General features: G+C 48.5%; 1 protein-coding gene across 5 annotated transcripts in view; it reads left to right on the top strand.

The window, feature by feature from the left end:
• The first annotated feature begins 1,286 nt into the window (after positions 1-1,286).
• Positions 1,287-27,137, top strand: part of LOC143808880 (uncharacterized) — a 268,459-nt gene continuing 242,608 nt past the window's right edge. For 2 of the 5 annotated variants that reach the window (XM_077292037.1, XM_077292038.1), the window contains exons 1-2: positions 17,585-17,731; positions 17,986-18,138. In XM_077292037.1, the coding sequence (XP_077148152.1) occupies positions 17,627-17,731; positions 17,986-18,138 (258 nt within the window). In that variant the 5' untranslated portion in view covers positions 17,585-17,626. Of the gene's footprint in view, positions 1,569-17,584; positions 17,732-17,985; positions 18,139-22,203; positions 22,441-27,137 lie in introns of those variants that run through there. The other 3 variants (XM_077292040.1, XM_077292043.1, XM_077292042.1) reach the window with 3 other exon arrangements.

The raw sequence follows: 27,137 nt of genomic DNA on the forward strand, positions 1-27,137 counted from the left end.
GCCCCTCATCATCCCGCCTCCTCCGCACAGCCTCTCATCATCCCGCCTCCTCCCACAGCCCCTCATCATCCCGCCTCCTCCCACAGCCCCTCATCATCCCGCCTCCTCCGCGCAGCCCCTCATCATCCCGCCTCCTCCGCGCAGCCCCTCATCATCCCGCCTCCTCCGCGCAGCCCCTCATCATCCCGCCTCCTCCCACAGCCCCTCATCATCCCGCCTCCTCCCACAGCCCCTCATCATCCCGCCTCCTCCCACAGCCCCTCATCATCCCGCCTCCTCCGCACAGCCCCTCATCATCCCGCCTCCTCCCACAGCCCCTCATCATCCCGCCTCCTCCGCACAGCCCCTCATCATCCCGCCTCCTCCCACAGCCCCTCATCATCCCGCCTCCTCCCACAGCCCCTCATCATCCCGCCTCCTCCCACAGCCCCTCATCATCCCGCCTCCTCCGCACAGCCCCTCATCATCCCGCCTCCTCCCACAGCCCCTCATCATCCCGCCTCCTCCGCACAGCCCCTCATCATCCCGCCTCCTCCGCACAGCCCCTCATCATCCCGCCTCCTCCCACAGCCCCTCATCATCCCGCCTCCTCCCACAGCCCCTCATCATCCCGCCTCCTCCGCACAGCCCCTCATCATCCCGCCTCCTCCCACAGCCCCTCATCATCCCGCCTCCTCCGCACAGCCCCTCATCATCCCGCCTCCTCCCACAGCCCCTCATCATCCCGCCTCCTCCCACAGCCCCTCATCATCCCGCCTCCTCCGCACAGCCCCTCATCATCCCGCCTCCTCCCACAGCCCCTCATCATCCCGCCTCCTCCCACAGCCCCTCATCATCCCGCCTCCTCCGCACAGCCCCTCATCATCCCGCCTCCTCCGCACAGCCTCTCATCATCCCGCCTCCTCCCACAGCCCCTCATCATCCCGCCTCCTCCGCACAGCCCCTCATCATCCCGCCTCCTCCCACAGCCCCTCATCATCCCGCCTCCTCCCACAGCCCCTCATCATCCCGCCTCCTCCGCACAGCCCCTCATCATCCCGCCTCCTCCGCACAGCCCCTCATCATCCCGCCTCCTCCGCACAGCCTCTCATCATCCCGCCTCCTCCGCGCAGCCTCTCATCATCCCGCCTCCTCCCACAGCCCCTCATCATCCCGCCTCCTCCGCACAGCCCCTCATCATCCCGCCTCCTCCGCACAGCCCCACATCATCCCGCCTCCTCCGCACAGCCCCTCATCATCCCGCCTCCTCCGCACAGCCCCTCATCATCCCGCCTCCTCCGCACAGCCTCACTTAAGTATCATTAACCCCTTCTATCACACCGCGCCCTGTCTCCTCACTCGAGCCGCAGTATTCCCTTCTTCTCCAGCAGATTCAGTATGCAGCTTCCTGCTCCCGGATCTTCATCTTCAGTCGCCTGAAGAAGGCCCCGCCCCTTCCGCTGACGTCATTCCCTCCAGTCATCAACTCCGCTCTGGTCTCTCCCGCAGTGGGTGCCTGCTATTGTCTCTGGTGTCAGCCGCTGCACACAGGACGTCTTCACACGGCTGCGGCCTCTCTGCGGTATCAGGTGAGGTGACAGCAGCCAGGACTCGGGCGCAGCTCTCACACAGGCTGTGCAGTCATGGCTTCCTCTCTCTCAGGCACAGAGTGGCCGGTTGTCCGGTGTTCTGCTCCCTCCCTGCAGTCTGTGTGTCCTCCCCGCGGGCCGCACACTGCCAGGACGGAGGCACCGCCCCCTTGTCTCCTCTGGAGGAGGGACCGCCCCCTTGTCTCATCTGGAGGAGGCACCGCCCCCTTGTCTATGGAGGAGGGACCGCCCCCTTGTATTCTCTGGAGGAGGGACCACCCCCTTGTAACCTCTGGAGGAGGCACCGCCCCCTTGTCTCCTCTGGAGGAGGCACCGCCCCCTTGTCTCCTGGAGATTGTACCTGTCTGTCCGCACGAAGGGACCGCCCCCTTGTCTCCTCTGGAGGAGGCACCGCCCCCTTGTCTCCTGGAGATTGTACCTGTCTGTCCACACGAAGGGACCGCCCCCTTGTCTCCTCTGGAGGAGGGACCGCCACCTTGTCAACTCTGGAGGAGGCACCGCCCCATTGTCTCCTCTACAGGAGGCACCACCCCCTTGTCTCCTCTGGAGATTGCACCTGTCTGTCCTCACACGGAGGGACCGCCCCCTTGTCTCCTCTGGAGGAGGGACCGCCCCCTTGTCTCCTCTGGACGAGGCACCGCCCCCTTGCCCACCAGTGACTCTCCTAGTTGTGCCCCCTTGAGCATACACTGTGTGCAGAATTATTGGGTAAGTTGTATTTTGATTACATGATCCTTTTTATACTCGTCGTCCTGCTCCGAGCTGTTCAGGCTGAGAGCCAACTACCAATTATGTAAATCCGGTGATGTCATCTCTGTAATGAGGAGGGTGTTGTCTAATGACATCTGATCCCGATATAAGGTGTGCTTAATTATTAGGCAGCTTCCTTTCCTTTGGTAAAATGGGTCAGAAGAGAGATCTGACGGCTCTGAAAAGTCCAATATTGTGAGATGTCTTGCAGAGGGATGCAGCAGGCTTGACATTGCCAAACTTTTGAAGCGTGATCACCGAACAATCAAGTGTTACATGGCAAATAGCCAACAGGGTCGCAAGAAGCGTGTTGGGCAAAAAAGCGCAAAATAACTGCCCATGAATTGAGGAAAATCAAGCGTGAAGCTGCCAAGATGCCATTTGCCACCAGTTGTGCCATATTTCAGAGCTGTAACGTTACTGGAGTAACAAAAAGCACAAGGTGTGCGATACTCAGGGACATGGCCAAGGTAAGGAAGGCTGAAAATCGACCACCTGTGTACAAGAACATAGTAACATAGTAACATAGTTAGTAAGGCCGAAAAAAGACATTTGTCCATCCAGTTCAACAAGATAAAACGTCAAGACTGGGCCAAGAAATATCTGAAGACTGACTGTTCAAAGGTTTTATGGACTGATGAAATGAGAGTGACTCTTGATGGGCCAGAGGCGGATCAGTAAAGGGCAGAGAGCTCCACTCCAACTCAGACGCCACAAGGTGGAGGTGGGGGACTGGTATGGGCTGGGATCATCAAAGATGGACTTGTGGGACCTTTTCGGGTTGAGGATGGAGTGAAGCTCAGCTCCCAGACCTACTGCCAGTTTCTGGAAGACAACTTCAAGCAGTGGTACAGGAAGAAGTCAGTATTGTTCAATAAAAGCATTAAGCTACTTACGGGTAGCGGCATTTCTCGGAGGCCCATGACAGCACGACAAGAGAGGGGATCCGCCCATCAGGAACAGGAAACCTACAGATACAAAAGGGCGGCACCTCTCCCCTGCATCAGTTGTATTTCAGAGCCTTGAGAGGACTACCGCGGTTAGTGGCACGCAAAAATATACATTATATACAGTTTATATGCAAAATTTTAACCAATATATTGGAACTGGGTATCATACGTGAGATATATACATTATACGAGGTGCAACTACCACGTGAATAGGGAGGGAACTAAGGGTGCTGTCATGGGCCTCCGAGAAATGCCGCTACCGTAAGTAGCTTAATGCTTTACTCGGACTCCCATGACAGCACGACGAGAGATTTACAGAGATGTAACACTACCTTAGGGAGGGACTATAGCTTGTAGCACCCTTAACCCGAAGGTGAGATCAGAGGAGGCCTCCAAATCCAACCTATAGTGTTTAAAGAAGGTGGACGGGGATGACCATGTGGCCGCCTTACATATCTGGTCGATTGATACTCCAGATTTTTCCGCCCAGGATGTAGCCATGGCTCTGGTGGAATGCGCCCTCAGATTCTGCGGAGTCGGACCCCCACCTGCAGTATAAGCCAAAGAGATAGCCTCCCTAATCCACTTCGCTAGTGTGTACTTTGATACCCTGAGTCCCTTTCTAGGATTTGGGAAAGATAAAAATAACGCATTATCTTTCTTCCATGTATCGGTAACAGAGATGTATTCTAACAGGCATCTCCTAACGTCTAGCGTATGGAGTAGCTCTTCCTTAGGGTTGGAAGGGTTAGGAAGGAAAGATGGTAACACTATCTCCTGAGACCTGTGAAACCGAGATGATACTTTTGGTAAATAGGCCGGGTCCGGTCTGAGGACTACCCTATCTGGCAGAAACTCTGTATAAGGGGGAAGTCTGGAGAGAGCTTGTATGTCTCCTACCCTACGGGCAGATGTTATCGCTACCAGAAATGCTGTCTTAAGGGATAAGGCCTTAATTGAAGCTGATTGTAATGGTTCAAACAGCTCTCTAGTCAATGCTGACAAGACTAGATTAAGATCCCAAGGCATAGATCTATCCTTATGTATGGGTCTAGCCCTACTAGATGCTTTCATGAACCTTGAAATCCAATAATTATTGGCGACGTTACAGGAAAACAGGGCCCCTAGGGCCGAGACCTGTACTTTTAGAGTACTAGTGGATAGATTTAGCTCTAAGCCTCTTTGCAGGAATTCTAAGATTTGTTTTATAGGTATTCCCTCTTCTAAATTAAAGTCAGAAGAGGCCAGGAATTTCCGCCAGGTTCTAGCATAGATTGTTGTCGTAATCTGTTTCCTACTTTTCATAAGGGTTTCAATAAAATTTGGGGAGAACCCTTTGTTTTTCAGTAACGCCCTCTCAAACTCCATGCCGTCAAATGGAGACTCTTTACTTGAGGATGGCTGATCAGACCCTGGTGGAGTAAATCTGGAATGTCCGGAAGCACCCAGGGGTCCTCCACTGACATGATCCTGAGCCAGGTGAACCAGGCCCTTCTGGGCCAGAATGGGGCAATCAATATAACTCTTGCCCGATCTTCTCTTATTTTCCTGATCACCAGAGGTATCAGGCCCAGCGGGGGGAACGCTTAAGCCAGCTGAAAATCCCATTTGATCAGAAAGGCGTCTACCGCCAGAGGATTCTCCCTGGGATTTAGGGAACAGAATTTTATTGTCTTTCGGTTGTCCCTGGTGGAAAATAAATCCACCTCTGGATGTCCCCATTTGTGGACAATCTGGTTGAACACGAGACTGTTTAGAGACCACTCCCCTTGTCTTAGGGTGTTGCGGCTTAGAAAGTCCGCCTTCACATTTTCTTTTCCTCTTATATGTAGAGCGGTTAAAGATAGAAAATGGTTCTCCGCTGTCTGGAATAGACGATCCGCCACTCTCATCAGTGATTCGGAATGAGTTCCACCCTGGTGATTTATGTAAGCGACCGCCACCTGGTTGTCCGAGAGGATCTTGACATGGTGACCCTGCAGACATATGAGGAATTTTTTAACCGAAAGTTCAATTGCCATTAACTCTCTTTGGTTGGAGGAGGCTGATGTTAGGGGGTCCCATAGACCCTGAACTATCATGTCATCCATGTGTGCTCCCCAACCCGAAGGGCTAGCGTCTGTAGTTACAATACGTGTCGCCTGTGTCACCCAGGGAACTCCCGCCGATAAATTGTCATTGATTAGCCACCATCTAAGAGATGTAAGAGCTTTTGGTCCCAAAGTAATCTGACTGCAAAGACCCTTGTAAAACTCTATCATTAACCAGTACCTCGGATTGTAAAGGCCTGGTGTGAAATTGGGCCCAACGGACAGCGGGAATGCATGAGGTTAGAGATCCTAACAGTGACATAGCCTGTCTAAGGGTCATGGATGGTTTATCAATTGCTCTAGACACCTGTTGTTGGATATGTAACAACTTGTCGGGCGGAAGACAACACTGTTGGGTTTCTGAATTTAACAACAGCCCTAAGAATCTCTGTATTTTCTGAGGCTGTAACCGGGATTTTTCATAATTTACGATCCACCCCAGATGCTCAAGTTTGGTTGTGGTTGTTCCTAGTTGTGAAAGGCAATGATCTGCTGAACTCCCTACTATAAGGAAATCATCCAAATAGGGGACAATCAGGATGTCAGACTCTCGTAAGTGCGCCATGACTTCGGCCACTAACTTGGTAAATACCCTAGGAGCCGCTGATAAGCCAAAGGGAAGAGCTCTGAACTGGAAGTGACGAATCTGTCCCCCCATTGTCACAGCTACTCTCAGGAATCTCTGGAAGTCTTCATGTATTGGAACATGATAGTATGCGTCCTTTAAATCTACAACTACCATGAAGCAGTATTTAAACAACATTTTTATTGCTGTACTGATTGTTTCCATTTTGAATGATTCATTGACCAGAAACTCATTAAGGCCTCTGAGATTTATGATCGTTCTAAACGATCCGTCTGGCTTCTTGATCAGAAAAAGAGGAGAGTAAAATCCCCCTCCCTTTTTCTGATTCTGGGATTTCGATCAATACATTTTTGGAGCATAAGTTCATGACCTCTGCTTCCAGGGCTGCTTGTTCAAGGGGGGAGAAACGTAAAGGGGTTAACTTAAATTTATCTCGAGGCCAGTGATTAAAGTCAAGCCTTAGACCTTTTGCTATAATGCCTCGGACCCATTTACTGTTCGTAATGTCAAACCATGCTGAAGAGAATGCTGACAGTCTACCCCCCACAGGGATTGCTAGTCATTCCGTTTTTTTCTGTTCTTTTGAGGAACGGCGAAACATGTAGCCCGTACCTCTTCCGCGTCTATCCTCCCATCTAAAACTCTCTCTAGAGGGTGAGGACCCGCGTTTCTTCCCGCGACCAAATCTCCTTCTATTGAAGGGCCGACGGTAGGATGCTGAAGACAGATTAGGAAATTTCTTCTTGTCATCCCCCGCTTTCTCCAGCAACTCATCCAGAGTTGGACCAAAGAGATATTCTCCTTTACACGGGATTGCGCAGAGCTTAGTCCTGGATTGAATGTCGCCTGACCAGCACTTCAACCATAAGGCTCTACGAGCCGCATTGGAGAGTCCTGCCGCTCTAGCCGCCATCCTGACTGAGTCCACCGAAGCGTCCGACAGAAAGGCCGCAGCATTCTGAATTGTTGGTAGAGCCTTCAGAATAGTATCTCTGGAAGCGCCGTCCTTGAGCTGGGACTCCAACTGATCCAGCCAGACCATTAAAGACCTGGCTGTACATGTCGCGGCAACTGCTGGTCTGAGAGATCCTGCCGCCGTCTCCCAGGTACCCTTAAGGAAAGTATCCGCTTTCCTGTCAAGGGGGTCTTTGAGGGTCCCCATATCCTCAAATGGTAACGAGGCTTTCTTTGATGCCTTTGCCACCGCCGCATCCAACTTAGGGGCTTTATCCCATGTCTCCACAACCAGATCATCAAAAGGGTACCTGCGTTTTAATGCTGGCGGTAAGGAACCCTTCTTTTCCGGTTTCTTCCATTCCCGGAGGATCAAGTCTTGAATCTTCTTGTTCACTGGGAAAGATCTATGTTTTTTACGATCCAATCCGCTGAACATCATCTCCTGTTTTGAGGGCTGCGGCTTGGGTTCTTCTATGCCCATTGTGCCTCTAACTGACTTGACCACTTTGTCAATCCTATCCAGGGGTAGACAAAATCGTCCAGACTCCTCATCTGATGAAGAGGAGGAAGGACAAGAGTGATAGGCACCCTCTTCTCTTTCTTCCTCCGAAGAATTAGAGTCCAGGGGGGTCCTATGTTTTGAACCTCCCGCTTGTGATAGGGAACGTAGGGATTCCCTTACTTCCAAACGGATCATCTCCTTCAGGTTTGCCGCACTCACAGACTCTTCCGCTACCTAGGGGGGGACAATATAGGTGATTACTATCTGACCTAATGTCACTTCCACCCCACCATTCCTGTAGACCTCACCGTCTGTTGTATACAGGGGGCACATCATTTTTTGGGACAAGAGTCTGGTAAGGGGACTCCACAGAGGGCACATTCCTTATGTTTTGACTTCACTCTTCTTCCCCTAGAATGATAAAGTACAAGGGCCCCGCGTCACAGAGTGAACTTTCACGTAGATCACTTACCCGTGCGCCAAAGTAAAGTACCGGAATGCGAGGGGGTTCTTTCCTAGTCGAAGCTCTGGATCCCTGCCCGAATGAGCTTTTACGACTGGACTGGTCGCTTCTGTCCTTCTCTTTGGGCTTCTGACGCACATCATCCAGCAGCTGCTGCTGCTCACCACCACTCTCCATGACGAACTGCGACCAAAAGCAGGGTTCCAAAGTCGTCACCTGCCTAAATCCCCCTTGGATCCGGTCAGCAGATAGGCCAGCGCTATTCCCATTGGCCCAGGACACAGCAGGGAGGATAGGGAGCCTTGTGGGAAAACCGGCATTCAGGATGTGATGGGCGCCGCCATTTTGGATCGACTGCGCATGCGCAGACATCCGGCGACCCGGAAGCGGCTACTAACTCCGCCCCCCCACGTCAACGCACCCGGAAACGCTCCAGCACACGCTGAGAGCGGTGCAGGACGCCGGGGACGGATCGCAGCGCTCCGGGTGTCACCCACACTATCCTGACGCCTGCACGCCGCCACTGCACCGCCAATGGGATATACTTACCAGCGCTGACGCTGATGGAGGCAAGAAATCCTCTGGACTCTGCTCCCTGCTGCGAACGCCACCGACGTGCAGTCCAGCAAGGACCACCGTGGCGTCTCCAGGGATCTCCGCACCGGCCGAGGTAGGAGACCCCCTCGCTACCGGATTCGGCCGGCCTGGGCTCCTTAAGAATTATCTGTAGGCACTCGTCCCTTCAGGAACAGGAAACCAACTGATGCAGGGGAGAGGTGCCGCCCTTTTGTATCTGTAGGTTTCCTGTTCCTGATGGGCGGATCCCCTCTCTCGTCGTGCTGTCATGGGAGTCCGAGTAAAACATGATTTTCATGCAGGACAATGCTCCATCACAAGCCTCCAACTACTCCACAGCGTGGCTGGCCAGGAAAGGTCTCAAAGAAGGAAACATAATGACATGGCCCCTTGTTCACCTGATCTGAACCCCATAGAAAACCTGTGGTCCCTGATAAAATGTGAGATCTACAGGGAGGGAGAACAGTCCACCTCTCGGAACAGTGTCTGGAGGCTGTGGTGGCTGCTGCACGCAATGTTGGCCGTAAACAGATCAAGCAACTGACAGAATCTATGGATGGAGGCTGCTGAGTGTCATCATGAAGAAAGGTGGCTATATTGGTCACTAATTTTGGGGGGTTTTGCTTTTGCATGTCAGAAATGTTTATTTCTAAATGTTGTGCAGTGATATTGGTTTACCTGGTGAAAATAAACAAGTGAGATGGGAATGTATTTGGTTTTTATTAAGTTGCCTAAAAATTCTGCACAATAATAGTTACCTGCACAAACAGATATCCTCCTAAGATAGCCAAATCTAAAAAAACCTACTCTAACTTCCAAAAATATTAAGCTTTGATATTTATGAGTCTTTTGGGTTCATTGAGAACATAGTTGTTGATCAATAATAAAAATAATCCTCTAAAATACAACTTGCCTAATAATTCTGTACACAGTGTAATCCTCCCAGACACGGGGATACACCGCCATCACTACTGTAATGTCCTATACGTAATCCTCCCAGACACGGGGATACACCGCCATCACTACTGTAATGTCCTATACGTAATCCTCCCAGACACGGGGATACACCGCCATCACTACTGTAATGTCCTATACGTAATCCTCCCAGACACGGAGATACACCGCCATCACTACTGTAATGTCCTATACGTGGTCCTCCCAGACACGGGGATACACCGCCATCACTACTGTAATGTCCTATACGTAATCCTCCCAGACACGGGGATACACCGCCATCACTACTGTAATGTCCTATACGTAATCCTCCCAGACACGGGGATACACCGCCATCACTACTGTAATGTCCTATACGTAATCCTCCCAGACACGGGGATACACCGCCATCACTACTGTAATGTCCTATACGTGATCCTCCCAGACACGAGGATACACCGCCATCACTACTGTAATGTCCTATATGTAATCCTCCCAGACACGAGGATACACCGCCATCACTACTGTAATGTCCTATACGTAATCCTCCCAGACACGGGGATACACCGCCATCACTACTGTAATGTCCTATACGTAATCCTCCCTGACACGGGGATACACCGCCATCACTACTGTAATGTCCTATACGTGGTCCTCCCAGACACAGGGATACACCGCCATCACTACTGTAATGTCCTATACGTGATCCTCCCAGACACAAGGATACACCGCCATCACTACTGTAATGTCCTATACGTAATCCTCCCTGACACGAGGATACACCGCCATCACTACTGTAATGTCCTATATGTAATCCTCCCAGACACGGGGATACACCGCCATCACTACTGTACTGTCCTATACGTGGTCCTCCCAGACACAGGGATACACCGCCATCACTACTGTAATGTCCTATACGTAATCCTCCCTGACACGAGGATACACCGCCATCACTACTGTAATGTCCTATACGTATAACCCAATAGAAGAAATGGAGTTCAAGTCTAGATAGAATAAAAAGGTATACATTTATTACACAAATTGGCACATTGTAAACACATGTATCAGCAGGTAACACAAGTAAAAGTACTGGTAACCATTAGAATTTCAGCGAGACAAACAGGTGTAAAATGATCGCTGGGTGCACCAGATGTTACCTCATGCATTATACGGTAAAGTGAAGAGTGCTTTGTTATAGAGCAGGAAAGATAAACAGGAGGAAGCGTGGTGACTGTAGCTAGTACGAAGTTACCTACAAACACAGGGATCAGTGCCCTGTCAATATCATAACCTCCCATGCCCTGGATATCTTGGCCATTTTGTGATGTCGTCTGCTCACCGCCGTGCAGCCCCAACTCGTGTTTCGCGTTGGCTTCGTCAGGGAGCGGTGCTAATGTCCTTGTACGTAGTAGTAGGCAGTATGCACAGGACCTGAGACTACACTGTCACGTGATTCGAGAGGGGCGGAGCTACCACGCGAGTGGACGGGGAGTCTGCTGAGAGTGCGGAGCACAGGACAAAGAACAAGAACGTAGTCAGTGGGGAGCCGAGGGTGAAAAGCCAGATGAGAGCAAGGTACCAGGGACAAGATCGAAGAGTAAACAGAGTCAAGGGGTCAGAGAACCAGGAAGGACAGAACAGTACTGAGCAGAAAACAGGCAGAAGTCGGGACAGAAGCGGGTCATACACAACAAAGCTCACACGCACAGAGGCACATCGATTACAGACGAGTAACCTGGGTCAGCGACCACTAGCCGAGAATACGGAAGTATCACCGATGCCTGACCCAGGAACCAGCAGCATTAGTCGCCCCAGAACCAGAGAGAGGCAACTCGCGTTAACCCTGACCTAACCATGACGGAGGCAGGATCATCCCGTCCAGAGTCACGACAATCACATTGTTTTATCACCACGCCGGCTTCCCGGCGTGTCAGTTCACTCACCATTACTGCAGTTGGTCCCTCTCTTGCTCCTCATGCTCTCAGTAACACTTCCAGCCGGGCCTCTGGCCATGTTTTAAGGGCATGCGCGCACTCCCGCCCACTTAAAGGGCCAGCTTGTGCACTTGCTATTTCCTCCCCAGCCAATGGTTTTGAGGCATTATGTATATATTGCTTCCACTCCACTGGGGAGGTGCCTGAGCAACCTTCCTGTTATAGTCTATGTTGTGTAAGGTTGCATACCAGTGCATGTCCTGCCTGTTGTACTCCAAGTTCAAATCCCACTTGCTGCTGCACTCAGAAGCAAATCCCGCTTGCTGCTGCACTCTGAAGCCAATTCTGCCTGCTGCACTCGGACACAAACTCTGTCTTTGATACAAGCTCTGCCTGCTGCTCCATCCAGTCTGTCCTTCGGGTTCAGCTGCTGTGCGACCGTCGGTCTGCCCTGAAGTGGCACCTGGCGTTCTTCGGGAGCCAAGTCTAACCTCACCATCAGAGGCTCTAGTGAACAGGCAGGTGTTCGCTTAGTCACCCCCCTCTAGGCTCTCCGTGGTTCCACAAACCTCGTTTGTGACACATTGTATGATTGTTACATCATTAATTAGCATTTTATTACATGAAACCTGTCACGGATCCTTTACTCCGTGGTGCCACTAATTCGTCACGTGACCGCTCTCACACGTGACTTGGGGTTGTGCCTGCAAGAGTTATCTATCTCCCCTCTCTGTCCAACATTCAACCTCTGTCCTATGCTGTAATGGGAGCATAAATCACACACCGACCCAGGCCACACACCCCCACATACACGCTGCCACCACTCACCGAATACACGGGCGATGAGTCCCGGAAATATTAATACTAATAATGTCTACCACTCATAAGGCTCACACACCTTAGGCTATGGATTCTTTTAGAACATTCAAGGTTCAACTTGTTAATGTTTTATACATTAATAACAAAAGGGTCAGTGCTTACATTAAGAAAAAGGTATAAAAATATAATAAAAAGACATACAACTTATGCAAAACTGTATAAAGATAAAGAGGAAAAACTTACAGAAATCATCTAACTGGTAGTTGCTTTCTGTTCCCTGAGGGTAGGACGAATGTAGATTGGATCACACCAGCTCGGCTGCCCCCATTATGTGAACACTATTCTCTGGATACAGGTCTAATTTATAACTTGGTCAGGTTTCTAGACCGCCCTCCTCAGGCTAATATCATAATTGCTGGCTTTTTGATTGGGCCACGGCCTCGTCCCCTAATGAATATATTAGTTTTCTCTTGAGACACCCTGTGTAAAGGTTCTCATGGATAGATACCCTCAGGCCGCAATTAACATCTCCCCTCCAAGACCTAGGGGGTGCCAAATGTTACCTTTCTTCTTGGCCCTAGCTAGACCTCCTGGTGAGATGTGGAGACAGAGTCTACTTGTCCCAAGGAAGTACATACTAACACCTGGGTGCGACTTACAGCTTTCAAGACAGATGTTACATTTGCCAGTAACAAAATAAATCTACACACAGTCCACTGCACGTGTGTGTGTGTGTGTATATATATATGTATGTATATATATATATATATATATATACAGTATATGTATATATACATATACACACACATATTTCACGACAAAACCAGTTTCCCCACTAGGAATCTCCGAGTCCCTTCTCTCAGCCACTCACAGAATCATACACTCGGTAGACAGTAAGTCACATAGAATAGCAGCAAAAAGAAAAGCAATTGTGCCTTCACTGTGACACTGTGCAGGAGTAACAGAGCTACAGGAGGCCGGCAGTAATGTGAGGGGTTACTTACCGCGGTTGTTCCCGAGTCCTGGTCTGCAGGTCGGTGACTATTGTAGTGCCCGCATTCTCCACCAAAGCAATATCAGGGCAGCTATGGGGACCAGCCGTGCAGAGATCAGCCTTATGTCACAGATGAATGCCGTCAACGGAGGGAATGAGGTCACAAACCAGTTACAAGTATCACAAGATTCCCCGTTTATTAGAGGAGATTAATACATATTTCTTCAGTATCTCTTTGGGAGTAACAAAGAAATAAGATTGAAAACTTAATACAGCCAGTAAGATGTGTAGCATCTGATTACTGATTGGTTCTAATTAAGGCCTCCATGTAGTGGAATATTCATTTCTAACAAATGTTTACAGGCTACAATTCAAGCTTTGACTAACACCATGTGCATACTGCCATGTGGTCGGGGGTCTCACACCTTATGTGAGCTGGTCTATTCATGTCTTCTCAGTAGGAAGCTCTAAAGCTACAGATAGAAACTTTCAGATTAACCCCTTTCCGACCTTTCACATTTATAAGTATGTCTAAGGTCGCCTCCTCCTGTTTGCTGTGGGCTTCGGCAACTTTTCTGGCACATGACAGTTAATCTGATGAGCTGATGTTTCTCTAACAGCCACGGGTGGAATCGTGATCCACCCGCGGTTGTTAACATATTAAATGCCGCTGTCAGTCTCTGACAGCGGCATTTAACATTGCGACTGAAGCACATCACAAACCCCGTCCATTGACGCTCTTGTCACATGACCGCGGGTCGTTGATGGGTTGGCATTACAACCCAGGGTCTGTAGTAGACTGCTGTGATTGTCTAGCCAGATAGCTATGAGTGTCAGTCAGCGCGCATAACAACTGACCATTTCTGCTACAGAGAGCGGCTGAAGCCCTATGTATAGCACTGGTGATCGGATGATCGTAGCTTCTAGTCTTCCATGGAAACTATTGAAGCAGGTAAAAAGTAAAAAAAAGTTTTTAAAATATGAATAGAATATAAAATTTAAAATCACCCCCCCCCCATTCGCCCCATTCTAAACAATAATAAAAAACTACACATTTGGTGTCACCACATTCAGAATCGCCCGATCTATTAATATATAAAAATAATTATTCCAGTTAACGACGAGCGAGAAAAAAATCAAAGCCAGTATTAAGGGGTTGTTTTGGTCGCCACAACATTGCATTATAATGCAATAACGGGCGATCAGAAGATCGTATCTGCACCAAGATGGCATCATTAAAACGTCAGCTCGGTGTGCAATAAGCCCTCACCCACTTCTTCAGGAAAACCACATGTCTGATGGTCGCGGGCTGACCTGTGGTTCTGCTGCAGCCAATATTGCACTATATGCTGTTTTTTTCGGATTAAACAAGTGAGTTTAATCTGAGCGTTAGGCTTCTTTTACACTTGCCATGATTTTGCGGCCCCAATAGATTTCTATGGGGCTGCAATAATTCCATACGGCCGTGAGGGCCGTATTCACGGCCTTGAAAAAAGATCGAGCCTGTTCGATCTTTTTCACAGCTTAAGGACACGGCCCCCATTGTAAATCAATGGGGCCACAAAAACAACGGAAGGTTATTTTTGCAGTGCACCGTGACTTCTGCTTTTGTTGACCGCTGTTTTTTTTCACCAATACTATTCCTTTAGTATTGGGAACCCGAAAAATGGTGGTCTGCATGCTTTTTGCGGTCTGTTATTGCGGCAGACCATGGAAATTGCGGCAATACGGCCCACAATAACGGGCCACAAAAAACACAACAAGTGTAAAAGTAGCCTTAAGCTCACTTTATTTCTCGGGTAAGACCCTATTTTGCGCTGATCTCTCCTACAGTTTTACTTGGAGACGCCATACATAAGCAGAGGTGTGCTGTATACTGGAGCAATGAGCTAACACATCTATGCACACATGATTCTGAACAAAACATGACCACAGATAGTCCAGCACGTGGCCTGATCCACAGAAGAACGGCACATTTAGGCTTCTTTTACACTTGCCGTCATTTTTGCGGCCCTTTTTTGCTGGCCGTATTGCCGTAATTTTCACGGTCTGCTGCAAAAACGGGCCGCAAAAATCTTGCGGATCGACGTTTTTCTGGTTTAGAATAGTAGGGGGAAAAAAACAGCAATCCGCAAATACAGTCAACACTGTGCACCGCTAAAACAAGGCTCCTCCAGTCTGCCTCTGGTCTGTGATCTTCAGCCCTCCCGCCTGCCTCCTGTCTGTGATCTTCAGGCTTTCCGCCTGCCTCTGGTCTGTGATCAGACCAAAAACGGGCCGTAAAATCTCAGCAAGTTTAAATGAAGCCTTATTCCTCATCAGGGTGAAAGCATAGGGCCCACAGTGATTGGCCGACTCCAGTCAATTGGGTGCCTTTCATATGAAATACACGATAGATTCTGTCAGCAGGATATTGTAATGCACAGTACAGACCTGGCTGTGATGACACTGTAATACTGATTACATTGATACCTTTGGTGAAGAAAGCCTGCCTCTCCTGTCATCAGTGACCGGTCATTCACAGACCAGAGGAAAGGTGAAGGGGCCGAAGATCACAGACACGAGGCAGGCGGAAGGGCCGAAGATCACAGACCGGAGGCAGATGGAGGGGCTGAAGATCACAGACCGGAGGCAGGCTGGAAGGGCCGAAGATCACAGACAGGAGGCAGGCTGGAGGGGCCGAAGATCACAGACCGGAGGCAGATGGAGGGGCTGAAGATCACAGACAGGAGGCAGGCTGGAAGGGCCGAAGATCACAGACAGGAGGCAGGCTGGAGGGGCCGAAGATCACAGACCGGAGGCAGACGGAAGGGCCGAAGATCACAGACCGGAGGCAGACGGAAGGGCCGAAGATCACAGACCGGAGGCAGACGGAAGGGCCGAAGATCACAGACCGGAGGCAGGCGGAAGGGCCGAAGATCACAGACCGGAGGCAGACGGAAGGGCCAAAGATCACAGACCGGAGGCAGACGGATGGGCCAAACATCACAGACCGGAGGCAGGCGGAAGGGCCGAAGATCACAGACCGGAGGCAGACGGAAGGGCCGAAGATCAGACACGAGGCAGACGGAAGGGCCGAAGATCACAGACCGGAGGCAGACGGAAGGGCCGAAGATCACAGACCGGAGGCAGACGGAAGGGCCAAAGATCACAGACCAGAGGCAGGCGGAAGGGCCGAAGATCACAGACCGGAGGCAGGCGGAAGGGCCGAAGATCACAGACCGGAGGCAGGCGGAAGGGCCGAAGATCACAGACAGGAGGCAGGCTGGAGGGGCCGACGAATCACACACTGGATGTAGGTGGAGGAGACGGGAATAATAGACTGGTATGAGATGTAGTGCTTGCAGATCACAGACTGGAGTCAGGTGGAGGGGCCGGGAATAATAGACTGGTATTAGATGGAGTCCCTGAAGACCACAGACTGGAGGCAGGTGGAGGGACCGGGAATAATAGGCTGGTATTAGATGGAGTCCCTGAAGACCACAGACTGGAGTCAGGTGGAGGGACCGGGAATAATAGACTGGTATTAGATGGAGTCCCTGAAGACCACAGACTGGAGTCAGGTGGAGGGGCCGGGAATAATAGACTGGTATTAGATGGAGTCCCTGAAGACCACAGACTGGAGGCAGGTGGAGGGACCGGGAATAATAGGCTGGTATTAGCTGGGGTGCCTGGAGACCACAGAATGGAGGCAAGTTGAGGGCCTCGGAATCACAAACCGGAGGCAGGCGTAGGAGCTGAGGAATCACAGTCCATGCAGTGGCAAGGGATGTGCCTGCGTTATCCTCTACTATTCCCCAGATGGATGGAATCTTCCAAATTATCCATATATAACAAGCTCATGCCTTCATGTTCTACATTTCAGTAATTAAGATATACTGCAACCTTGTGATAAAGACCCATGACAGGTCAAAGCGTCTTCTTAATTTTGTCGCTATTCTGTTTTCAACTGGTTCATGCTTCTTTGATGTGTGCCAAGCAATAAAGTATCTTGAATATATCGAATTTGAGCGTGCGATGGATATTCTTTTCTGTTACTATAGACATTGGCACATGATTTGGGACATGAGAGGCGACATATTTCCCGGGAATTGTATGAGCTGATATGAAGATCATGGCATCTAATGTAAACGATTGGAGGAGTTCTGGTGTCTAATCCCATCTGAGCCTCTGGTGCTGGAGAGACTGTCACCCCAACCTGCTCCAGAAATGGCTGGAGGACAATGTCTCTGACCAGGTCTCTCACTCCGTCCACATCATCCCTGGAGGTTCAGTGACTGGTGGTGTCTGTACAGACGCGGTATAGAGCCGGCTGTGTGCCGGGCATGTTTCCAGCCAGTGCTCGGTATAGAGAGTGAAGCCGCTCCGTGCACACACCTGGGACTGAGGGCTGGAAATCTCAGCGGAGGAAATAGTTTTATTTACTTATAGTAAAAGAACCGAGCAGCAATGTCTCCTTATTCACCCACAGATCGCCCCTGAAATGGTAGAAATAGCGTTCTCCAAGTGGACAGGTTCTCTAGAGGTAAAGACTGAGGGATGTGATGAAGCCGCGCAGATACAGGGAGAGACTTTACTAGTTATACAGGTACGGACTCTGCTATGTGCCATCATATTAGAGGCCCCTAAACTTCTACACGGACCTCCTATATTCATGAAGGCCATAAGGAACCCAGTCTTCAGATGTCTTTATAGGATGTTGGAAAGCACAAGCCTGGTCCTCACAGGTGGAAAGTCTCACCTGATGGACAGGTGTAAAATACCTATTAATAATCTGTAAATGTCACTGTGCAATGAGGTCAGATCTGTATGTGACTGACGATGTCCTTGTATGATTTACAGCCTCCTGTCATAAAGACACCGAAGAACCAGATCCATTCACACCACCAAGATTTATCCCAGAAAAACGAACCAGACATGGACGAAGACGGGAACAACATTTCCAAAAGAATCATAGACCTCACCTTAGAGATCATCTCCCTGCTGAGTGGAGAGGTAAACTCTTCTATATTCTATTATTATCTGCTAAGTGGAGAGGTAAACTCTTCTATATTTCTATTATCTGCTGAGCGGAGAGGTAAACTCTTCTATATTTCTATCATTATCTGCTGAGTGGAGAGGTAAACTCTTCTATATTTCTATTATCTGCTGAGTGGAGAGGTAAACTCTTCTATATTTCTATTATCTGCTGAGTGGAGAGGTAAACTCTTCTATATTTCTATTATTATCTGCTGAGTGGAGAGGTAAACTCTTCTATATTTCTATTATTATCTGCTGAGTGGAGAGGTAAACGCTTCTATAATTCTATTATTATCTGCTGAGCGGAGAGGTAAACTCTTCTATATTTCTATTATTATCTGCTGAGTGGAGAGGTAAACTCTTCTATATTTCTATTATCTGCTGAGTGGAGAGGTAAACTCTTCTATATTTCTATTATTATCTGCTGAGTGGAGAGGTAAACTCTTCTATATTTCTATTATTATCTGCTGAGTGGAGAGGTAAACTCTTCTATATTTCTATTATTATCTGCTGAGTGGAGAGGTAAACTCTTCTATATTTCTATTATCTGCTGAGTGGAGAGGTAAACTCTTCTATATTTCTATTATCTGCTGAGCGGAGAGGTAAACTCTTCTATATTTCTATTATTATCTGCTGAGTGGAGAGGTAAACTCTTCTATATTTCTATTATTATCTGCTGAGCGGAGAGGTAAACTCTTCTATATTTCTATTATTATCTGCTGAGCGGAGAGGTAAACTCTTCTATATTTCTATTATTATCTGCTGAGTGGAGAGGTAAACTCTTCTATATTTCTATTATCTGCTGAGCGGAGAGGTAAACTCTTCTATATATCTATTATTATCTGCTGAGTGGAGAGGTAAACTCTTCTATATTTCTATTATCTGCTGAGTGGAGAGGTAAACTCTTCTATATTTCTATTATCTGCTGAGCGGAGAGGTAAACTCTTCTATATTTCTATTATTATCTGCTGAGCGGAGAGGTAAACTCTTCTATATTTCTATTATCTGCTGAGCGGAGAGGTAAACTCTTCTATATTTCTATTATTATCTGCTGAGTGGAGAGGTAAACTCTTCTATATTCTATTATCTGCTGAGCGGAGAGGTAAACTCTTCTATATTTCTATTATCTGCTGAGTGGAGAGGTAAACTCTTCTATATTTCTATTATCTGCTGAGTGGAGAGGTAAACTCTTCTATATTTCTATTATCTGCTGAGTGGAGAGGTAAACTCTTCTATATTTCTATTATCTGCTGAGCGGAGAGGTAAACTCTTCTATATTTCTATTATCTGCTGAGTGGAGAGGTAAACTCTTCTATATTTCTATTATTATCTGCTGAGTGGAGAGGTAAACTCTTCTATATTTCTATTATCTGCTGAGTGGAGAGGTAAACTCTTCTATATTTCTATTATTATCTGCTGAGTGGAGAGGTAAACTCTTCTATATTTCTATTATTATCTGCTGAGTGGAGAGGTAAACTCTTCTATATTTCTATTATTATCTGCTGAGTGGAGAGGTAAACTCTTCTATATTTCTATTATCTGCTGAGTGGAGAGGTAAACTCTTCTATATTTCTATCATTATCTGCTGAGTGGAGAGGTAAACTCTTCTATATTTCTATTATTATCTGCTGAGTGGAGAGGTAAACTCTTCTATATTTCTATTATCTGCTGAGTGGAGAGGTAAACTCTCCTATATTTCTATTATTATCTGCTGAGTGGAGAGGTAAACTCTTCTATATTTCTATTATCTGCTGAGTGGAGAGGTAAACTTTTATTTTTCTATTATATCTTTTTTTCTCAAACCTGTGTAATATAGGAGAGGCTTTCATCCCATAATATAGGAGAGGCCTCCGTCCTGTGTAATGTAGGAGAGGCCTCCATCCCATGTAATATAGGGGAGGCCTCCATCCCGTGTAATATAGGGGAGGCCTCCATCCTGTGTAATATAGGAGAGGCCTCCATCCTGTGTAATATAGGGGAGGCCTCCATCCCGTGTAATATAGGGGAGGCCTCCATCCCGTGTAATATAGGGGAGGCTTCCATCCCGTGTAATATAGGAGAGGCCTCCGTCCCGTGTAATATAGGAGAGGCCTCCATCCCGTGTAATATAGGAGAGGGCTCAATCCCATGTAATATAGGAGAGGCCTCCATCCTGTGTAATATAGGAGAGGCCTCCATCCCGTGTAATATAGGAGAGGCCTCCATCCCGTGTAATATAGGAGAGGCCTCCATCCCGTGTAATATAGGAGAGGCCTCCGTCCTGTGTAATATAGGAGAGGCCTCCGTCCTGTGTAATATAGGAGAGGCCTCCATCCCGTGTAATATAGGAGAGGCCTCCATCCCGTGTAATATAGGAGAGGCCTCAGTGTACAATGTACATGAGATCCATCAGGGACGTCTGAACAGGAACCAGAGCTCTAGTCTCCATTGTGATTATTGCTGGACTAACAACCATTACAGATGAGCCGACACCGGACAGACAACTCCCCGAATTCTTATCTTGTATCTAGAGTCCTGCACCTGGGAGTCTTCACTAAGGACGATTAAGAGTCTTCCTCCCATGATTCCGTATAAGTAGAAGAGCCGTGGATTTACACTGACGCCTTCTCTTCCCATGTGAATAGAGGACATTTCGGTGGTCTTACAGCTTTTTCTGGTGTTACCCAACTGTTCCTCTGTTCTCGGACAACTCTGCGCCGTATTCATTCTTCTCAGATTCATTCTGAGGAGACCTTGGGGGAAATGCAGATTTCTTTCTTTCACCTTCATAATTTGTCATCATTATTGGAGTAGACAAAGTTTTCTCATGATAATCCCCGCACTCTCCAAACACCGTTCTAGTCATCATGGCCGCCCCTTCCCTAAATATTAAGAGCAGCACATATAATATCTCCTGACATAAAGAGTTTAGTGAAGCTGCTCAGAGACATTGAGACTACAAGGAGACAAAATAGGAACCAAAGCCAGGACACGATTGATGGCGCCCAGTGTCCGGCTTGTATCATGATCCGGCTGCCGGTGGTTAATCAGTGTTTAGCCTCGCCGGTCCGCCCCTCGTCAGTGATCACAGGACTTTAATTAGCCTGAGAATCATTTCCCTCTTCCGTGTCCACAGCGGTGAAGAAGAGGCAGATCGTATCCACAGATCAGAAATGCCATTATTACTAGGCACAAGCAGTCTGGAGTATTGCATGTCATGCCGTGAGGCTGCCTCATTAGCTGGGAGGCCAATGTCATGGAAGCCACGACGGGCGCTCAGTTCTCTCTGTTGCTGTAGTAATGTTCAGTTTAGCCTCGTAATTTACTCTTTGTGCAATTTTTTATATATATATTATATTGTGTTCAGAACATAAATAGAAAATTTTAGAAATTTGCATTTTTAGCCTAGACGTCCACTACAGATGGTGAAGTCCAGACATTTTCTGGGTCTATCTAATTGGGCCCAGTAGAAAGGTTTGAGGAGACCTGGTCTAAGGTGTTCAAGACTTTATCCAATGACAATAACGTCTCTGCCTCATCTGTTACCCCATGGATGTGACGGGTAAGGACCTCCCAGGACATGGTGGGAGGAGAAAAACTGATGAAAGCACATACAACATTCAAAGAACCTCATGCTGAGCTGTAGATATCTGGTGTGATGTTTTCAACGTGTACAGTACATGGCACACAGAACAATATAGCATGCTGTGGTTGAAAGCTGAGGCAGACCTCACCTCTTAGGCCTCTTTTACTCTTCAGTCTTTTTGTTTCCGTCAAAATGCGTTGTTTTGTGAAAAAAAAAACGGATCCAGCAAATGCGACTTATTGTGACGGATGGCCTTCTGTTTCATCCGTCATTTAACGGATCCGTCGTAAAGTCTATGTCCGTCGGCTGGAGACAGTGGACATAGTAACGTCTTTTGTGTACGTCGAAAAGTCGGACAGCGACTGATCCTGCGCCGTCCTTCGTTGACTATAATTCAGGGACATTCATTCTCTCTCTCTCTCTCTCTCTCTCTCTCTCCCTATCAATTTTTTACAATCTGCACAGGATCCATTTTTTCAACACCTTGACGGACTGTGACGGCTTCTAAAAAACTGATGTGTGAAAGAGGCCTTTAAAGAAAAGCAATAAATACAGAAACTGAAATTTGACAAATGTATAAAAAAATCTCACTCCTTGTGGGAGAATATTCTATGGACAAATGAACGCAAACTAGAGCTCTGGAACAGGTTTACCACAACAGCGAGGAGCCAGAAGACCGCGGCATCTGATTTTTTTCCTACTCCCGCACTGGTGTAAGTTTCTTTGGGCAGTGTAGGGCTTAATCTGTTCTGTTAAGAGCTCCTGGAAGCTTTCCTGCATTAAGGCTCTCGGCTGTGCACTGTTAGCCAATCCCATCTCCCATATAATCTGGGCCCTGGCTAGCACTCGTTGTCAGAGTTAGCTTACACTTCATGACTGGAACTTGTTGTTGGTTATTATTGTTCTTGGAGAAGGTATTTAGATTTATCTGTGACTGTTGGTAGTTTTGAGTGTGTGATAATTCCTTTTCTTTTCCTACTTTGGTTTAACCCCATCCTCCACTTCCTGGTGCATTCTTCTGTTATGTGTGTATATTTGTATGTTTGGTATTTTTCGTTACCCTGTTCATATTACCTTGTTAGTGTGGATGATGGATTCTGGTACACTACTACTCCCTTCTTCCCGGTGTGGGGGAAGAGTACAGACTGAGGGTGAATTCAGGAGCTAAGGCATGGTACATGGCCCCGGTGTCTTCACCATCAGACATAATCCGGGAAACAGGGCGAGCTAGAGCTCCACTAGCGTTAGAGACAGGAAAGGATCCCCTGGTCCCGGGGTACTCGACAACAGAGTCGTGACATTGCTCTGACCGAAATCATTTTTTTAATCTATTGTAGATCCTATCACTTCTCTGACAGGGCAACTGCAACAGCTCAGCCCATAGGTGGCCGATCTACGCATTGTCATTGTACAGCACCCTAACACCTCATGCTTGGGGACCATGGCTCTCAGGCAACCCTTAGTGGTGCCCAAGATCGCTTCGCCTGAAAGGTTCTCTGGGGGGTGGCGTGACAAGTTTGTTGTTGTTAGGGAGGTCTGTAAACTATAATTCAGGTTACGGCCTTGTTCCTCATGAACCGAGGAGCAACTGGTTAGAATGATAATCTCGTTCCTTCAGGGTGACCCTCAAGCATGAGCATTGTCTCTCCTGTTTGACTCTGCTGCTCCAGATGGTGGAGAAATTTGTTCAGGTGCTGGGTAATATATACGACAACCCAGAATGTGTCCACACTACGTCAGCTTCAGCAGGGAGACCATCAGTCGGAGGAGTGTTGCTCCAGTTTCAGAGGTGGTCCACTGACACTAAGTGGAATGACTCCGCACTCCATAGCCAGTTCTGTGAAGGGCTTCAGTAAGGGTGAGGATGCATTAGCCCTGTATTAGACTCCAGTTTCCCTTGCTGTGGCCATGTCTCTTGCTGTCTGGGTGGATTGTCGTCTTTGCCAGAGACATAAAGAGACACCCCAATGTGCGGGAGGTCCGTGGCCAAGAGAAACCAGGTCCGAGTCATCTAAGGAACCCATGCAGTTGGCTGGGGCAACTTCGTTCTGGAAAGCAGTCTGTTTGGCGCAAAGTGGGAGTGTGATTTTACTATGGTTTAAAGGACCATGTATTAGGCACGTGTCCTTCTCTATCTCAAGGTAACACATCCGCTGGAAAACTAGGGAACCCGGATTGTGGGGAGGTTAGTAACCCGGGTGTACATACTGTATTTTTCACTTTATAAGACGCACCTGATTATAAGACGCACCTAGATTTTTAAAGAGGAAAATCAGAAAAAAAATATTTTGAGCCAAATAGTGTGCAAAAACCTTTAATAAAATACAAAAATGTTATCTGTGGATGACGGTCTGTTATGGGGGATCTGTGAATTACAGTACAGTGCCTGCAGTACCATATATTGTGACTACCACCCCCTCATCCTCTGGAATACACCTACTTATTGTATACATGGATGTATTCTGGAAGATGAGGGAGGTGGTAGTCACATTGGCAATAAACACTTTGGACACTACATTACAGTGTATATTTACACTAAATATGGCTAGAACCCCCATCATCCTTCAGAATATACCCATGGATACAGTATATTCTGAAGGATGATGGGGGTTGTTTGCTCACCTTTCCTAAAAGGATCTTGGACTCGTGAGTACTGAAGTTGCAGCATTCCCTTCACCAATCACTATCCATCCCTGCAGAGGAGGAGGAGAATCGCTCTTCTCTCCCTCCTCAGCTTTAGGCCTCTTTCACACATCCGTGTCTCCGGTACGTGTGGTGACGGTTTTCAGACGTACCGGAGACACTGACACACGTAGACCTGTTCAACTGAATGTGTCTGTGCACTTGTCAGTGTGTCTCCACGGTCTCCAGTGTGTCTGTTTGCCCCACACGTAGACATGTCCATTTTTTGCCGCCAGCACAGGCTGTAAAACGTCCCGCACATGGAGAACACACATGGATGTCATCCGTTTGACAAGCATCGGAGCCGGGGAAAAAGCGCTACAGTAGGCACTGGTCCACGGCGCCGGGTGCTGATGACGGCTCTCACCATTCTCCCTTGCTCTGCCGGCAATTGACGTGAGCAGAGGAGAATGATGCGTTATATTCAAGTCAGCAATGACAGCACGTGGAGGCTTTTTGGACTATTACTCCCATCAACCTACACCTGCTGCCGCTAATAACAGTGACAGCAGGAGCGGATGATGGGGGTATTCGTTACTCACTGCCTGCTATATAACTACCGGTAAATGAATGAAAAACCCGGCGTGGGTTCCCCCATATTTTCTATAACCAGCCAGGCAAAACTTACAGCTGGGGGCTGCAACCCTCAGCTGTCAGCTTCAGCAAGACTGATTATCAAGAATAGAGGCATCCCCATGCGTTATTTTTAATTATTTAAGTACATAATTTAACAAAACAGCATGGGGTTTCCCCCCCATTTTTGACAACCAGCCTTGCTAAAGCTCACAGTTGGAAGTTGGTATTCTCAGGCTGGTAAGGGGCCATGGATATTTACCCCCCCCCCCAGCCTAAAAATAGCAGACCCTAGCTGCTCAGAAAAGGCGCATCTATTAGATGCGCCAATTCTGGCGCTTTGCCCGGCCTGGCAAGTGGGGTTCATATTTGTGGAGCTGATGTCACCTTTGTATTTTCAGGTGACATCAAGCCCACGGCTTAGTAATGGAGAAGCATCTATAAGACATCTATATATTACTAATAATGTAGATATATGGTAAATAAAGGCACAGCCAGAATAAAGTCCTTTAATTGAACAACTTACACATACTTACTGTATTGCCTAATTCCACCAAAGCCCTCGATCTCCTGTAATAAAAGTAAAATACAAAAGCAACAATATCCCTCACCTGTCCATCGTTCAGTCCCACGCTGTAATCCATATCTGGGGGATAATTAGTTTTCAACCTGGATGGTGCCAAGATGCAACCGTCCAGGCTGAAAGCCACTGGTGAATGAGCTGCTGCGAGCGTAGCGTCATTGACCAGCCGTGGCATCGTCAAGGCCAGCCGAGAGCTCCATCTGCACTGCATCCGTGGCCATTTTCCTGGAGACATCGCATAGAGGCAGGTGCGGATGGAGATCTCGGATTTCCTCCATCTGCTCCTGCGCAGACTGAGAAGCCTCACTCCGGACCACGGAAGAATGACGGCCGCCATATGCCACCGCTCACCGCCGTACCACCATCGCAGGACCGCCGCACCACCACCGCAACACCCCCAGCTCCAGGCCCGCAGCATCGATAAGAAGTGTTCGGTTAATAAGACACACCCCCATTTTCCCCCTAATTTTGGGGATCATAAAAGTAACATGGTAACATAGTTAGGCCGAAAAAAGACATTTGTCCATCCAGTTCAGCCTATGTTCCATCATAATAAATCCCCAGATCTACGTCTTTCTAAAGAACCTAATAACTGTATGATACAATATTGTTCTGCTCCAGGAAGACATCCAGGCCTCTCTTGAACCCCTCGACTGAGTTCGCCATCACCACCTCCTCAGGCAAGCAATTCCAGATTCTCACTGCCCTACCAGTAAAGAATCCTCTTCTATGTTGGTGGAAAAACCTTCTCTCCTCCAGACGCAAAGAATGCCCCCTTGTGCCCGTCACCTTCCTTGATATAAACAGACCCTCAGAGAGATATTTGTATTGTCCCCTTATATACTTATACATGGTTATTAGATCGCCCCTCTGTTGTCTTTTTTATAGACTAAATAATCCTAATTTATTCAGTCGTCATGACAGCACTAACGAGAGAGGGGATCCGCCCTTCAGGGACAGGAAACCTACAGAGATAAAAGGGCGGCACCTCTCTCCCGCATCAGTTGGTTTCCTGTCCCTGACAGGGGACCCTGCAGAGGCCTTTGGAGAAAGGCGAAGAAAGAAGTTTTGGACCCAGGTCCGACTCACCGATCCTGGAGGCGGGATGGCCCCTTCCTCGGTGTTGATCGCGATGCTGGAAGTGCCGCACCACAGAGGGCTGTGGGGGCAGGCAGCAGCAGAGCAGGAGCAGCCTTCAAGGGGAATGCGCTCTTTGATGTCCCATCGCCGCAGGTACGGGTAAGTATTAGGTGGGAGGCCCTCCTTCCAGCCGTATGCGGGGGTTAGGGGTCCTCTCCAGCCGGGGGGCGCAGTGTAAAGACTTTCCCTGTGCGGCAAGGGGACACTGAGCATCAAGCATTGCGGTGCTCTTATCAGCCGGTCCTCTTTCCTCAGGTGCGCGATTGCGGCGTTCTGTCGGCGGCACCAGCGTTCTCCTCTGTCATGTGCGCAGCGTGCGGCGTTCGGAAGCTGCAGGGCGCACCGGAAGTGACGCGCGCGATGGGGCGAGGCCTGGGCGGCATCTAGCGATGACGTTCGGCGCATGCGCACTAAGCGGCGCCGGGGGGAAAA

This window comes from Ranitomeya variabilis, chromosome 2 (genome assembly GCF_051348905.1).
Source record: "Ranitomeya variabilis isolate aRanVar5 chromosome 2, aRanVar5.hap1, whole genome shotgun sequence".
In the NCBI taxonomy this organism is placed as follows: Eukaryota; Metazoa; Chordata; class Amphibia; order Anura; family Dendrobatidae; genus Ranitomeya; species Ranitomeya variabilis.